We start from the raw sequence: 17,476 nt of genomic DNA, 5'->3' as shown, positions 1-17,476 counted from the left end.
ATTTCATTACACTGAAAATTAACCAAGAGGTATAAAGTCTATGACAAAAAAAATGACCAGTTGGTGGTTTTACAATGTAAATTCATTAGTTTTCATTGGTAAAAATGAGTTCCTGACACCTGCGCTATTTCTCAGAGATCAGAACCATACAATAAATGATATCTGGCTTGTTTGCGAGCAATCTCACATTTAAATTTTTCATTTTAATATTCACCTACTACGTTAATATCTTAAATAATGAGATTTTTATCACTGAATAATGAGTAAGCTGTGGGTAACATCTGTACCACTAACGCATGTGTGTTTTATAGCCCTTAATATTGATAAGCATTATTGTTTATGAAGATATCAGGTATGACTTTTGTTCATATCTCGATAACAGCAGATTCAAAACAAAGGTTAGCTGTTTTGGCATGCCCGTATCAGACTGTTCGCAGAGTCTCAGTTTTAACAGCATATACACATGGCTTCTACATGGAGATTCAAAAAGCAGTCCAGGAGGTTCGTCTTTATGCAAATGTTAACCCACACCTGAGCGAGATAATGACACTGCCATGTTACACACTAATTTTATGCCAGAATATCATAACGTATACATACATTGATGAGTGCCCTTACTCTTGAGTTGTTTTCTTCATCTCGGATCCAATTTAATAGCTTAAGGTGAACCGTTTTTCTACACAGTATACCTAAGATGAGCATTAACGGGTTACATGAATCTAATGTATTATTCTTGTGCTTTTGGTAGTCCAGTGTCCCTTACGGTGAATCTCCCTTATAAATCCCAGCACTTGGACATTGTAGAAAGTAGTGGCTCAGAATCCAAACAAAGTGCCATTGATCATTATGGAGTTTTTTTAAATGGAGAAAAAAGATGATTGTCAGACATTTCTCTTGGTTTTCGTCTGGGCTTTTCTGCCCAATTGTGTCCCAGAATGGCTTTCATCGATAGTTCAAAGCGATCTCCAGTTATTTACTGAAGGGCAGACTTGAGAATTTAAAACTTGTGTACTATTTTCAGGATTCCAAAAAATAACTAATTGAACAGAAACTCACTTGGTGCATCCATGTTAAATTCACACTGAATAAGATGCAGGCGAAACAATGGTAAGGTATGGTAAGGCTTGCAGTATTCAAAACATGTTCATCAGATTCTTAAGAGTTTATGGATATGCTCCTCAAATTGTTCCATCTTCATTCATTTTGACATGAGTTGTGAAAACCCTGCCGTACTTCCTCATTATGCTGAAGTGGATTAGGGTTTAAAAAGAGATAAGATCCAGCATTACATCTGTCCAGCTGTAAGTAGCTTTACAACACATCAGTTGGGATAGGCGCTCAACTCATGTTCAACTGATTCCTCTTATGAAGACTTTAATTATTATATTAGGCTCCCAGTTGTTCCATCATAGTTATAAAATGAAAGCCGTTCTCTGAAATGTATGGCTCCATAGCAGCTATATCTGTAATGTGTAAGAATGTAAAATATCTGAGGATAAAAACATGACAAAGATATGAAAAATGTCTCAGTTCATCTGTCGCATCGTGGCATTTATATTACACTCTACTGATATTCTATGTGGTAGGTTTATAGGCAAACTGTACGCAAATAAATAGTTGTACATGTTTCGATCATAATTATAGCGGCAATTTCATGAACATAAAAAGCACGACAACTTTGAAGCTCTATCAAAGCTGGCTTATAGCTGTTATTTAATCTTATCTTGTGAATTTGCCACTATATACAATGTATATCTGTAAAAATATGGTGCCACTTCGCTCTCTGTCAAGTTTCTCCCACTTCGTGGCCCCCTACTCCAAAATCTGTTTCTCTTATTCCTTTACCATCCTCCTACTCCTTTTCTCTCTTATCTCGTTATTTCTCTCCCTCTTCCGCCCACTCTCTCTCTCTCCCACAGTCCCTCTACCATCCTCCAGCTCTTCACAGTCTATCCCTCACCCATCTTCTCCATTCCCTCCTTACCCTCTCCAGCCTCTTGCTCACACAGTAACCTCATTCTTGCTTCCTGTTCTAACCCCTTGGTTGGATGGCACTCCTCCTCCACTTCCCCCTCCACCGGGGATGAAGTGAAGCTGTTCAATGGTATTTTGCCTTTTAGCTGCAAATGCAAGCCTTCTGGCACTGTGTCCACCAAGAGTCCCTGTTCCCATGACAACTCCGGTTCCTGGCATGTCGCCCCATCCCACTCCTCCAGCCCCGCCTCCTCCCAGGTGACCTGACATCGCTGCCGAATTGCGCTCCTGCTCTCGCCCCGAGGTTGGGTGCGAGTTCATCTTGATCATGTGGTGACGGTCGAGCGACGGCGTGGCGCAAACATTCTGCTGCGATTGAGCTTTCTGGTGGCTAACGCGGGGCAGGGTGGGCACCATTCCGCCTCCCCCTCCAGATGTGTAGTCACCCATTCCTATACCCATCCTGCTTCCGTCGTACTCTACCCCGCCTACCTCCTCCTCTAGGTGGTCTGGGGACATCAGCAGCCTCTCCTTGGACTTCTTCAGGGTGTTCGTATTGGAGTTCTTTGATGAAGTGGCCATGGCTTTGTAGTACTGATGCTGTTGGTTCTTCGACATCCTTGACAAGGTATTGCCATCAACGAGGGCGAGGAGCTGGTCTGTGGATTTGACGCGGCGTGGCGGTTTGGAAAGCGTATCGTAGTTCTGGTTTTGCTTCGACTCCGGAGGATCCAGAGGGTAAGGATTCGGGGTGTGGCTTGGAGCAGACTGTGGATGAGGTATTCGAGGACGAGTGCCACGGTTGGGAAGAGTGCCTCTTCCCCCCAGCGTGTAGTCGCCACCCCAGGGAAGGTGATGCTGGGAGGAATGAAAGGAGGGAGGGGCATTGTTGGGCCTCCGTTTGGTGGTACAGTAACCTGAATATTCCTCCAGTCCTCCTTTCTCTGTATGTGGAGGAAAATATCAATTGGGTGAGAAAAGAATAAACCAATTAGGGATGCACAGATATTAAAAATCTGCCCACTATAAAAATGTATATTTTTTCTTTTCTTTTTTTGAAAACTGCAATATAAAAGATAATTCATTTTTCATGGTATGGTGGATAACCAACAAATGTCCAAATCCAAATTCTGTTCAAAACCAAGTAGACTTTGTTTATTTGTTTCTTTGTTTTCTTGTTTCTCTATTTATTTATCTATAGACAATGAATAAAAATTAATGGATGACATTACAACTCTGTACACTCAGAACTTAAATCAACAATAAAACACTAAAACCAAAAAACAATAATTAAGGAAAGTGATAAAAAAAAAAAAAGTGAATTTAGGCATTACAACATTATAATGTACAGTATGAAAATGACTTAATTTTGGGATTTACTTAAGATAACATGTAATGGTGCTGTTAAATGATTTGTGTTTTTAAATATATCTTTAGGTGAGCATTAGATGATGTTATCTATTTATCTAGATGGAATATTAGCATATTACCAACACCGTTTAATAAATAATCTCTAATATCGGACAATAACCAATATGGTACCAATACTATGTATAAAATAAATATGGATGCACATCAAGCTTTGCGCTACAAGCTAAAAATTCAATCAAAATTTCATCTCAATTTACTAAACTCTTAATATAAAATCTTCAACCTACAACTCTGGACTACATGTTTAATGCTTGATTTCATTAATGCTTAAAACTTAATTTCATTAATATAGCAATATTAATACAATCCTGTTTTATCCTCAACCCTGAGCCATTTAATCTTTTGGCTGATTAAGTCTGAGTCATTGTATCAGCCTGTATAACATTTGCCTGTGCAGAACTTTCTTGTCCTCCAACTGTAACTCGCACTTCCCAGGAGGTTTGATGTCTAGCTGAGAGAGAGGCCTTAAGGCTGTATACGTCTGTACAAGATTGCGGGTGCTTTGCAATGGTTTGCCCTCATTAAAATGACCTTAACAAACATTTATGTCTCCCAAGCGTTCCAGTGAAACACTAACACTGCTTTAAATAAAAACCCAGGCGTACAGATATTTTTACACAACGCTAAGCTCCGCATGAGACTCACGTCCTCATCAAGCAGGTAATTTCTCCTTCAAAACACAACAGTACTAAATGTCACACTGTTTTTGATGTTCATCCATCTATTTCTCCTTATTGCTTATAAATTTGCTTTATGCATTTGAAATTATCTGGGCTATAATAAGAAAGCAATCATGCCAATCTTTTATGTGAATCCTACAAAACATAATTTCCTTAAGATTAGAATCTTCCTCTCTTCTGGTAATAAAGCACTCACCGAGACGCTTGAGAGAGGAGTATCTGTTGATCTCAGGCTTCATGGCAGCTTCATACGAGGGCGGCAGCTGAGCCAGGTTATGTAGAGAGTGATGGAAGGACGGCTGGGGCTTCATGGCGTTAGTATGTTTACTGGGCTTCAATGTGCCCCCGGTGGCCATCTGCATGTTGTTCATACGTGGTGCACGCTCTTTAAACACAGTGATAGACATTGAGGTTATTTCAAACTCGGAATAAACCACTGTAGAGCTGTGATCTTTACCTACCAATGGTGGCTGTATGTTTGGGACTGGAGCCTGTGGTGTGGATGAAGTTATGCTGTAGATTCCCCACTGTGAAACAGAACAAAGACATGCTTTCTGCCATTGTGTCTTTGTGACAAATTACATTTAGTATGAATTCACAAAGTACATTTATCCATCTACTGTAAATGTTGCCCTATTAAGTTCTCGCTAGCTCCACAATGTGTAAAATTTTATACCGTCTGTTCATTCTAATGCCATCATATACAGCTCTGTGCTAAATAATTCACAAATGCCCTTTCATCATTTGGCTATTGCTTTTTCCCTGGGTTCCTTCCTTGTCCTCAATTTATACAGTTGGCCGTTCACAAGGCTCAAGCTGAGATGGGAACATGAAAGGAACTGTATGTATGACATATAATGTAATTATACCAGCCAACTGCAACCTGGTCCATGAGGATAACATTAGTTCAAATTTTTCACATTTAAAAAATCATTTAATATTCATGAATATTTTACCCAGGACAGTTTGTTTCAAGTTATTGCTGTTGACGTGCAATTAATGGGATTTTTTTCAGTGTTGAAATAATGTTTTTTTAATAATGGACATTTAATTGTATTGCTAATGGAAATTTAATATGGAAATAATGGACTTTTAATTTTCGTCTTGACCATAGATGTCAATAAATATCAGTACTTTTAGCGGATGGTTATGCTCTCATTAATCTTGACTTTTCATCTACACATTAACATTTGTGAGATTTATTCCATTTGAACAGTTTGGGGCTTAGAAAATTTTATTTTTGTCATTGGATTATAGTGACCTGAATTTGTCTTTTTGTTAACGGGGGATCTGTAGACACAAATTATTATTATGATTTGTAAGATGATAACAAATATTACTTTTCATTTTTACTTTAAAGTGAAAAGTTAAAGTGAGATGCCCCCCTCAGAAATGGGGCAGAAGGTCCCAAGTGGCATGTTGCTACTTCTACAATAATTAACTTTTAATAATATTGTAATTTAATAGTGTAGTATTGTATGTACATTTCAAATATCTTCATTATTCATCATAACGTATAGGTTAATTAAACCGAATAATTCTAACTGAATTCATAGATTATTGCTAGCATCACATCTGTTCAATTAATTCAGTCTATATTTGATTTATAGAATTATAGTGTAATTCAGATCTCTCTCTTCAACAGGGATTCTGTTTTGTATGTAATTATTTAACACAAATTAAAATGACTTAATTTAGTATTTTTTTTTACCTTTTTCAACAACAAACAAATAAATAAATAAAAAAAATAGCCCAAGGGAGGGGTTCATTTCACCCCAGGGGTGCAAGATTGTCCTCTTTCATGACTGTCAATTTCATGCTACCAACTAATGTTTCTATTCATTTCTCTTAATAATATATTATAATACATTTTTATTAATGATATATTAAATAGTAATACCATCTTAAACATGCTAAACTCATCTTGCTATATTAAATGCACACTGTTCTTAAGGGGGGCATCTCCCCTGCGTATGGTGATTGTGGAGTTTTCCACTCACTTCGGTTATCTTTACTCTGTAGCGTTGGATAGTGATTTTTCGGGGGTCGTCCAAGAGTTCCCTCTCCTCCTCCAGTACCCAAGGCTACACTGTTGTTTCTCTCTCCCTCTTGAACTGGACTCGACTGGTGACGCAACATTTCCACAAGAGCCCTGACAGGGAAGGATGTAGGAATGATTAGTCAATAGAACACAATTTGAGATAGATCAAACATCCTTTTCGATCAAGACTGGTGAACTCTCACCTGGGCATGTTGAGTTCTCTGTTCCTAGGCTGCCGTGATGCCTTGTGGAACGCCACTTTAATGGCCACTGCCACCGCCACTGTAAACGAGATGACTCCGCCGATGACGTAGACCGTGTTGTTGCTTTGTTCGATGCGGCTGAGGTCCGGGTGGGCAGGCGATGTGGGTCTGGTCGCAGGGGGGGCCGTATTGGCCCACACAGGGGAATGGTAGTTGTGGCAGATGTTCTGGTCCAGCCTTCGAGTGCGGTCCGGACAACAAAACCGATAATGGCAGGTGCCGCAGCAGTAGATGAAGTCATCCTTGGAGCAGTTAAAGGTGAGGTCATACTGCCCCATGACATCATAATAACCCCGACACACATCCACTTCCACCAGTTTGCGAGGAGGCGGAGCTACCTGCGCCGCTCCGAAAGGGGCCTTCAGTGCATCAGTCGTTACATTCTTTGGCAGCATTATCTGAGGCAACGGCCTGAGGGGCATTTCTGCCGCTCCAGCTGGCTGCTTTGGCCGACGATTCATGGACTTCCCTCGCACACCCCCACCATTTTTAGAAAGGGGGTGCAGAATGCCCCTACCCTGAGATCTGGGGTTGGGCGTCGGGGTAATGGTGATAGGCCCATTTGGTGTGTTTCTGGTGGGGCCTGGGACGCTCGCAGAGGAAGCGTTAAGTGGGACAGCGATTAGCAAGAAGAGAATGATGACACGCATTCGAGCTTCCAAGGTGGGCATCATCTTTACATGACTAACACTGCTATTTTCTCTCACTGACTCAACCCACCGCACAATGCCGAATTTTGTAAAAACAGCCTGATTGCGCCGTTTGTAAAATATTCTTGTAGCAGCCCTCCGATGTATGAAATCTGAGTCTATATCAAAACAGTCTCGAAAGAAAAACTTGTTCTCGAAGTCTGTTAAAGTGTGTGTTGTGAACGGTCACACTCTGAGACGGCGTGAGAGAAAAATAACTATTTTGATGTGCTTTCAGCTTCAAGGTGAGTTACACAACACATATTCTCTCATCACGCGGCACTTCCATCCAACATATAGCTGGAAAACCTGAACAATATGGGAAAAAATCCAAACGCTGACAATATTCAGAGCAGGCAACATACAATCGGCTATTTCATGTATAAACAGGAAATGAAAGACTATTTAACAAATTGTCAGTTTTGAATGTATTAACAAGGCAAATATTCTCTTTTGTGGCTTTTTTCAAAAACATGCATTTTTCACATTTCCGCAGACAAACTTAATGGCTTTTCATTACTGTCCTTCTATTACTTCAGTATCTAGTGTTTTCATGACACATGAAGGCAATTATGTTGCAGTACAACTGTGTACATTAAAAGTATTTAGGTTTAATTCCCCGTTTTGGCACTTGTCAGAATTAAATATTCGTTTAAGAGAAAGGGGCAACTGTAAACATCTTTAAAATGTAAACTGTTTTGCTTCTCGTCACAATTTTTATTTATTATTTTTAATTTGGGCACTCCTTACATTCAGCAATGGCACTTAGTCTTTAAGCAGATTTCCCTGACCTGTAATGCTCCCTGAATGTTTAATATTATTAACTAGTAGAAACAATTTCCATACACTTGGTGAAAAAAAAAATAATAACCTCAGAAACGAATCTTGTTCTACTGCACTTGTTTACGTGTTAACAGGACTACTCCGAATGTTGAACTCCTTTGAGGGTTTGAGGGCAGTATGGTGAGGAATCATTTTGATTTTATTCAGCATTTCATTCATGACCTTTACATTACTGAACTAAAATGAATGTGTTTCCTCATTCAGCACGTGAAGAATTACCAAATGGATAATCCTGTGTGCAAATTTAAAATAGTTCAAAGGGATCAGATATGAATGGAGTCATCTGTCATGTTGGATATAAAATGTACGCCCTAGCTACACCTATTTTAGGTGTGTATTGAGAATGTATAATAAACCGTTGACACAAACACACAAAAAACAATGATGGTGGCAGAAAAGACGTAAAACGTTTTCAAGGCTGATTGTCTTCACAATAGAAATTTCCAAGGAGAGTGACTATGTGTGTAAACCTTGCAGTCGTTTTCCAGTTTCTTAAGGTTCACGCAGCAGATTTGCTCTTAAGATAAGCCCAGTTTTCATTGAGACCGAGAAACGTTTGAAACGGTTTGTTGAAGCTCTTGGTGAAATGGTTTAAAATCCCATGGTGTGGACATGGCTGTTTCCTCACTATTTTTGCAGGGTTGATCTTGGAATCCACTGACGGTTATGAAGTGTTCAGTTATCAAGCGATGTGCCTCTGAAAAGAAATCAACACATTGATGTTACATCCTACATGCGCACACACACACACACACACATCTGTGAAAGTTTTTGAAAGATCATAGTTAGCTTGTCATCTGCATGGCAGCCTATTATTATCATTGTGACACGTATGGCATGTGACAGGCAAATAAGGTATGCAGCAACTAATGCAATATAGAATCCACAGAATTCAACACAAAAGAGTTTTTTTTATGGGGTTGGATTGCATGTCTATACACATTATCTACAATAAAAAAAGTTTATTCAAGGAGACTATGCATTAAGTACACACTAAAAAAATGCTGGGTAAAATATGGACAAACCCAGCGACTGGGTTGTTGGGTTAAACATTTGAAAACAACCCAGTCCCTGGATTTGTCCATATTTAACCCAGCATTGTTTAGAGTGTAGCCAGCGCTTGTTCATAAGAAATATTACTGAATGCAGACATTAAATACGCATATCTGCAAATAAGCAAACATTATTTTTTTCAAAGAAATTGCTGCACAGAATCAAAATATTACATTTTTAATATCAAAGTTACTGAGAAACAAATGTAAACAACTGCAAAATATGACAATGAACATATTTACATTTAACATATGAACTCTTAAACAACATGCCCATTAATTGATTATTTGATCAAATAAGCATGGCATAGCTGTGTATAACCATATATGATTTCCATTTGCAATAAACTGTAAGCAAAACTCATCATTACAATCATAGCTAACTTTTCCTATCGGTAAAATCGACATGCATGCTCTGATAATCATATTACTTCTGATTCTTCAAATATTTTAAAAAACAAAATAGAAAGTCTGAATTTTTTTTGTTTCTGTATACATAAAAATATTTATCTTAGTGAATTCGGTAACACTTTATTTTAGGGTCCCTTAACTAGTTGCTTATTAGCATGCATATTACTAGAATATTAGCCATTTATTAGTATCAATTAAGCATATATTAATGCCTTACTCTACATCCCTAATCCTACCCAATACCTAAACTTAACAACTACCTTACTAACTATTAATAAGCAGCAAATTAGGAATTTATTGAGGTAAAATAAGTGTTCCCTATTCTAAAGTGTTACTGTGAATTCTTCTTTAATGTCTTTATCTCTACATGTTTTTATTTGTGTAAACTTATTTTGTGTAAATTTGTTTCTACAAAAATGACAATGATAGATAGATATTTCGGAAACACTGCAATCGGATCAGTCCAGATTCATGAATGAATCTTTCCTTGCGATTTGTGAACCGGTTTAAAAGGTTCTTTGAAAACAATAATGACCTCAGAAGAATGATTCATTAGAATCGGACCTCATTACCATGTTTCAGAGCACAAGCTATTTTTTTAAATACATTGTTGAAATAAAATTGAACAGCATGTTTTCTGAAGTGATATTACGCACTGAAATATAGTGAAGTAAATATTAAGTAATACTTGAAAAACACTTAATAGTAATACTGTGAATAAATATACAGTAAATGTAGCATTTATATATTGATTTAATATTTACATTTAATATTTATCCTTTGAATCTGTCCTTAAACCTAAATTTAACATTTGTACTAAGTATGTGCTGTACAGCTGCAGATTCCAGCTCATGACATTGAAAAGAAGGGCTGATGTGATGACCGTTTGTCTAATGTGTTACATCAAGTCACTATGAATCAGAAGCATTGAGAGAAGTGAATAGTAGCAATGATCTGAACAAATAGTGATCAGTCCTTTTCAAAGAGCATAGCGTGATGAATGACACGAAGGAGGGGGTAAAGCGAGAGAGAGATGCTGCTTTCCTGACACAGTAGATCTATGTGTCAGAATGTTTGTGAGGAAGTGAAAGAGTCACTGAAGTTATTCTGTAATCAAAACCTATATGCTTTATTTTTCACAATTGTAGGGGCCCGTGGAAAACCGTTGAACAGATAAAAGAAGGTTGGGTAAAGTACGAAAGAAAAGCGAGATAAATGCAGGGTAGAGATTTAAATATGAGCACAGCATAGCAGAAGTGCACAGAGCCAGAGGTATGACAGAGGAGAGGTGCTTTGTGTGTTTGTGTGTGTGTATGTGGGGGTGCAGTGTGTGGGTGGAAGAGAATGGAGAGCGTTCAGTGACACCACTTACTAACACACATACACACACACACAGTGTACACAATACACAACACCGGGAACATACAGTGCTAACACCAAACGTAGAGACTGCAACACATGCAGACAGTATGCTGGCTCATGAAATGCACTTTTTACAGGTATAAAAAATGCGTATAGTCCTCCGAAAGAGTGAGTATACAAAATCTGTCGTCGCAGATCAACAAGTTAATGCCATAAGAGACAACAAAACAGCACGTCTTTGATGTAATGAGGCACAGATACCGCTAAGGAAAACTGCACAGAGAGGAGCCACACAAAAACCTGCAGGAAATACAGCGTTGGTCAGGAAAATAATACTTGTGTCTCTGCTGCAGGCTGCGCTCTCATCTGAGGCATAGCGGCTATACATCACGTCTACAGTGGCGTCGTGGCATCAAGCTGGTTCTGTACATCAGCTAAAGTAGTGAACTATGGAATATTGACTGATTTTAGAAATGAAAAAATATATACTTTTAAATACTTAGGGTTAGAAATACAATGAAAACACCGTTTACAAAAATACAAAATAATTTAAATGCTAAATAAACATAAAAATATGGGCTATTTATTCTTTAAAATATTCTGAAAGTCATGACCATAATAAGAAAACCATAAATGTGTGTACAGTGTTAAGACGACACACTGTAAAAAAAAAAAAAAAGATATTTTAAGTTGTAAATAAAGCATTTGAGTATGTTTTACAAGAATATACTAGGAATGCAGGTATAATTTCAAAATACATAGGCACAGGAATACACAGAAAATACTGGTAGGCTCAAATTAACAAAAGTATGAAAAAGAAAAACTATTAAATTGTTATATGTAATATAAAAATATTAGCTAAATGTTCTCTGAAATATTTTTAAAGTAATGCACATAATATTAACATCATAAATCTAGGAGCAAGCACTGCTTGTTTTAAAGTTCAAGCAAATAATGTATAAAATATATTATATTGTATTATTATATTATATTATATACACTATAAATGTTTTTTGAAGTTGTAAATAACAATGATTGAGTATGTTTTCAAAGAAAATACTATTAATATTATATATTGATTCAGTAATGTAAACAATTATATATTTTTCTACTTCAAAATTTCACATTTAATTCAATGTGTTACTTGCCATTTCTTTGAAATTGTTTATTAAATTTACAGGCAGTTTCTGAGAGAAAACAGTTTTTCAGTATTATATTATATTTATTAAGATGTAATAAAGATGTGGCAAATGTTTAAAATTGCCATGACTGAATTTGATTATATATTCCACAATAAAAGTAATGATATTATACAACATTTCAGTATATTACTAAATAATTATTTGAATGGTCAGGCTATGTTCACTTATGTAATGCTGGGAACTTGATGAATACTGCAAAACGACTTCAACACTGCTGCTAATAATGCTTTTATAATTAGCAGAACATAACCTGGTTGTGGTTTTGCCCCCATTTTGTGCAAAATTAATATGGAAGCATTAAATAGCCAAAGTGCTTTTAGAAAGGACTCTGCATTGCCAGATGCAATTACGGACACAGCACAACAAGCAACCTACGTGGGAAGAATGTTTTTCCTTTTTTCACCATTGTATTTTGCGCACACCTGTGAGAAGTTCGGCTGCTAGCACTAAGCAGCCTAGAGAAGACATTTTAGTCATGGAACGCCGATCTGAACAGGTGTGTCTGAGTGATTCATGTGGGCCAATTACAGTTTTCACAGGAGAAAACCTAAGAACAGCCCATAACATTAAAAACAGTAACCTCCCATTTGCACATCTATAATAAAGCATAGGCCATTTCGACACCTTCTCGTCTATGTGATACAGTATGCACCTCTACAAACTGGATTAGCTTTTCCTGAACACGGCACCCAATCAGCAAGGCACTGTGGGCGACTTCTAAGAGATGTGACACTGAAGATGTGGCGCATTCACAAACAGTTTCTAGAACGTGAGTTCACAAAGGAATCACGGCCGATTCATCCGCTTTTAATCTGATTTTAGGAAATCGTGCTATTCTCCTTCTATTTCATTGTATTTCTGTTGCAAAACATGTCTGTTTTGGATGTTTTCTTGACTTTTCTTTATCTCCCTCCCTCCATTTCCCTCTCTCTCTTTCGCTCTGTGAAATTCAGTGCGTGGGTTGAGGCAGCTCACTCTCTCTCAGAATAGCACTGCAGTAGTTCAGACTTGTATAGAAGGAGAGAAGGAGAAAGAGAATGATAGGATGAATAGACCTTCTCGCCTCTAAAACTGCTGTTCTCGTGAAAGACAAATAGTTTGCCCTTTTCCTTCTTATAACCCCCTTCCCCCCCGTGACACTCCAGGCTATTCGTGGACTTGACTATAGCAGTCCATCACGTCCTAAAGCCTATGCATCTATAACATACACTCACATTAAAAATGCATATTTATAAATGCATTGTCTTGCTCTGGAAAGGGCTGGTCTGTCAAATGAATGCAATGAGAAGTGAACGCCAAAAAGCGTCATTATATCGAAAGGAAAGAGATGAGTAATTTTCACATAGGCCAGAATGAGAGAGACTAAGGCTTCTGTCATATGTGCAGCCCCCAAAAAATCATTACAATGTGTTGCAAAGCAGCAAAATGTGCCATTTGGCAAGAACAGATTCTGCTTGGTGCCTCTTGCCAGGGAATTTTACTTGCAAAAAAAACAGCTTTATTCATGAGCTGGGATAATGAAACCAGTTCAAATAAATCAACAAATGAACATACAGTCATTTAAATGATCAACATTGGATCTCAGGACTTCTTTACTTTTTACGTTTCACCTGATTACTGATCTCTATTTGGCAGGGCCTTGGCCTTTTTGTTTTCTTTTAAACTAAACAAACCAGAAGGTGTTGTTTATAAAATAATTCACAAGCATAAACCTTAGATTTGTCATAATTTCCTATAGTGATGCCATCTTTGCTTTTCACCTGCAGTTATCAAGTACAAAAAATAAAAAAAATAAAAAAAAATAAAAAAAATCACCCACAATTATATTTTAGAAGTTGGTACTAATGTGTAGGCACCAAAAAAAAAAAAAAGCCACAAGGGTGTGTTCTGTTAATTCTGTCAACTTATCAGAACATAAGATAACATAAAAAAATATTTAAAAAAAATCACCGAACGTCATACCTGTAGAGAGACACCATGAAAAGTCCTCTGCGCAACCCACCTAACAAATACTTTTGTTGCTCTCGCTACAGTCATATTCCCCAATAATAACAGGGTTTGATACATTTGTTATAGCTGAAGGTGAAACTATCGTATTGTCTCTTGCGGATTGTGGACCTGTAATTCGCACGCGGGTGAGTAGGTGGACATGACAAGCAGCGCGAGAGCAATGAATGGCCGTCTGCGTGGGCGTGAATGCATGTTTTGCACGAAGGATGATGTGGAGACACCTTACGCTTACATATGTGTGAACATCTTCCTCCGGTCGCGTGCAATTGACTAAAAACATAATGTGTGACATGAGCATATCTAACTAACTTACTCTAACATTCGTTTTTTTTTTTTTTGTTGCGCAAATCACTAAACTTAGAGAATCAATCATAGACATCTGATCAGTCAATTAGATGACTTGCAGAAATCTAGTTCAACTTGAGAGACTTACCTGTGCTGATTGTGCCGCTCCTCACGCCAGCGCCAGTCTCACATCTTATTCAACCCTGAGCGACGATGATGGCTGGGAAATTATCTTATTTCCACAAACTGTTGCAGCACTTCCCTACTGCTGGTAGTCTCGTCTTTTGGTAACAAAACACGAGTTATAATCACTAATTGCTTTCCAGGATTTCCTCTCACCTACCCCAGTTGTTTCCATGTTCGTACTACAGATAAAGCATCGATTTTTAGATCGTGCACAACTTATTTGCGTGTTAATGTTATGTACTGTGAAAGTATTCCAGGTGAGATCACCTTTTCCTAAGTCCCTCCTATGTGTTTAATAATGCTCAGAATAACGGACTGCACCGAAGCCATGCGTTTTTTCTCTCGGTGTTGCTCCTTAACGATGCCGTTAATCGACGCCGCCTGCAAAGTGTGCACAGAAGAACATTCCGACCCCGTCACGAAACACCGGTGGAATGAGGCGGGTGTTCTCACAGAGGTCCGCTGCGCTGAATAGTGCGTTTATTGGTTTCGCGAGACGGTGTTGATGAGGGTTTGATGCGCTGATTCCCGACCGCTTCAAGTGTTTCGTTTCTCAAACTACTTCTCATCCTTGCCACGATTATGGCTTGCTAAGCAATATGGTGTGTGTGTGTGTGCTGAAGGGAGACACACTGATCGGTTGCCATGGCAACGATGTCATTTTGGTTGTGACTCTAATAATCTTGAACAAGAATGGGTTGCAGAAAAACAGCAAGGCATCGAAATAAAGACGTATAGGGGTTGCTAAATGTGGCAGCGAGGGGTTTAGCAAACAAAAGAATGCAAAACAACAACAACCCTGCATGACACAGCCATTGCCTATTATACACATAAAAGACTTACATTCACATAAGTACTTAAAAATAAACACGTGTAATGAATTAGGTACTGCATGATGTACATTTACGTAGAGATTTTCATTGATTTAATCTGCATAAAATACTCTTCTTTGCAATAAATACAACTTGCATTACAAGAAGTCCTTGGTTTTCTAAGATTAATCATCTAGGCAATTGCATGCTTGATTAAATTGGTGATAAACATTTTGTTTAATTAATCTGCACCTAACATAATACCAAACAAATGAGCTCGGGTTAATAATCACATATCCTCTGCGACGATAGAGACACATGCAGCTGAACGAAGAGCCTCTGGTTATTCGACAGCTGTCAATCACCATTTCAGTACCATGGAGAGCGATGCAATCAGCACATAATCCACCGCGGGCATGAAATATTAACCACTCTGTGCTAGTAGAGCAATTCATTTGTTTTTCGTGATACTGTGAACTGGCGGGCCGTTTTTGCCGACTAGTTTAGGCCTATTGTGCAACCTAATGAAATTTGAAACCTCATTGTTTGAAATAAACGCAGATTTTTTTTTTTTTTGATTATTGTATATGTACTTCAGGCTCATATCTTCCCCCTCATCGGCTTTCCTTCCTACAGACAGCAATTAGCCGGTGTGCACTTAGCTATTCCTATACAGGTGGGTGGGCCGCTGTTTAGGCCGCTCAGGAAACCTGAGACGAGACCCGATCATCCGTTCATAACCCGCACAAATTACAGCCCGCAATGTGATCTCTGAACATGGGGGAAAACCGAATATGACATAAAATGTTTCAAGGGGCGAAATACACTGAACAGCTTGTTTTTAACCATCTGCACGTCTCCATTATACAATGTTACAAAAACAAATATTGCTGAGTGAAAGCAGCGTGAACGGTGACCAATGAAACACTGGGCAGATGTAAATACAGACCTGGAGAATACTTTATGGAATAGCTTACCCATACATGAAAATTTGCTGAAAATGTAGGCTACTTACCTTCAGGCCATCCTAGATTTTATTTAAATCGGAACAGATTTGGAGGAATGTAGCATTTTAGCATCTTTTGCTCCCTAATGGATCATCTGCAGTGAATACGTGCCATCAGAATGAGTCAAAACAGCTGATAAAAGCATCACAATCCGCACAACTCCAGTCTAACAATTAACATCTTGTGAAGCAATGAAACAAATCTATCATTGGGGTTTTGTTTTGTTTACCTTTAAACCATCACTTCTGGCCATAATCTATATTTAAAAACCCTACCAAAAACCACCAGCATACTTGTTTACAACCATTTTCACTTGTAAACAGAGCTTGATCAGTGCATATTTCTCTCCTGATACAGACAAGACAACTTTAACTGGAGAAAGCCATGTTATGGATAAAGAACACATTTTAGCAAGAAACAATGATTTTAAAGGGTTACTCCACCCCAAAAGGAAAATTGTGTCATTACTCACCCTCATGTTGCTCCAACCCCATAAAACCTCATCTTCGGAACACGAATTAAGATATTTTTGATGCATTCTGAAAGCTCTGACACAATCAACATCTAGAAACGTAGCAAGGAGACCGGTAAAATAATCCATTTGACATCCTGTGTTCAACCGTAATTTTATGAACCTACGAGAATACATTTTTTATGCAAAAAAAAAAACAACAACTTTATTCTACAATTAGTCTCCTTCGCGTCACTGTAGTGACATTTTGGAGAGTATCCACTGAACACAAACTGCGTATGCTGTTCTGTATCAGCCACACCACACGGATACGTTTTCTACGTTAATTTACGCTTTGATTTGAATTAAACCGTGTATCCGTGTGGTGCGACTGACACAGAACACCGTACGCAGTATGCGTTCAGTGGATACTCTCCAAAATGGCGCTACAGTGACTAATTGTAGAATAAAATCGTTATTTTTGTTTTCTTTGCATACAAAAAGTATTCTCGTAGCTTCGTAAAATTATGGTTGAACCCCGGGTGTCACATGGATTATTTTACCGATCTCCTCACTACATTTCTGGACGTTGATCGTGTTAGTTACATTGCTATCTATGGGGGGATCAGAGAGCTCTCAGAATGCATCAAAAATATCTTGATTAGTGTTCTGAAGATGAACGGAGGTCTTACGGGTTTGAAACGACATGAGTAATTTATGACAATTACCATTTTGGGGTGGAGTAACCCTTTAAGTTAAAATCTTTTTCTTTTTTTA

General features: G+C 38.1%; 1 protein-coding gene across 1 annotated transcript; it reads right to left on the bottom strand.

Annotated features, from left to right (window-relative positions):
• Positions 1-2,001: 2,001 nt before the first annotated feature.
• Positions 2,002-8,535, bottom strand: LOC306886980 (protein shisa-7-like; the record flags this gene model as incomplete). The annotated part of the gene is made up of 6 exons (XM_079444412.1): positions 2,002-2,918; positions 4,282-4,470; positions 4,547-4,612; positions 6,086-6,237; positions 6,330-7,117; positions 8,497-8,535. 6 exons carry the CDS (start codon positions 8,533-8,535, stop codon positions 2,002-2,004), a joined length of 2,151 nt encoding a protein of 716 aa, XP_079300538.1.
• Between the last annotated feature and the right edge of the window lie 8,941 nt (positions 8,536-17,476).

This window comes from Barbus barbus (assembly GCF_936440315.1).
Source record: "Barbus barbus genome assembly, chromosome: 21".
In the NCBI taxonomy this organism is placed as follows: domain Eukaryota; kingdom Metazoa; phylum Chordata; class Actinopteri; order Cypriniformes; family Cyprinidae; genus Barbus; species Barbus barbus.
Note: the sequence above shows the minus strand (reverse complement) of the source record. Positions and strands in the feature narration are given on the sequence as shown.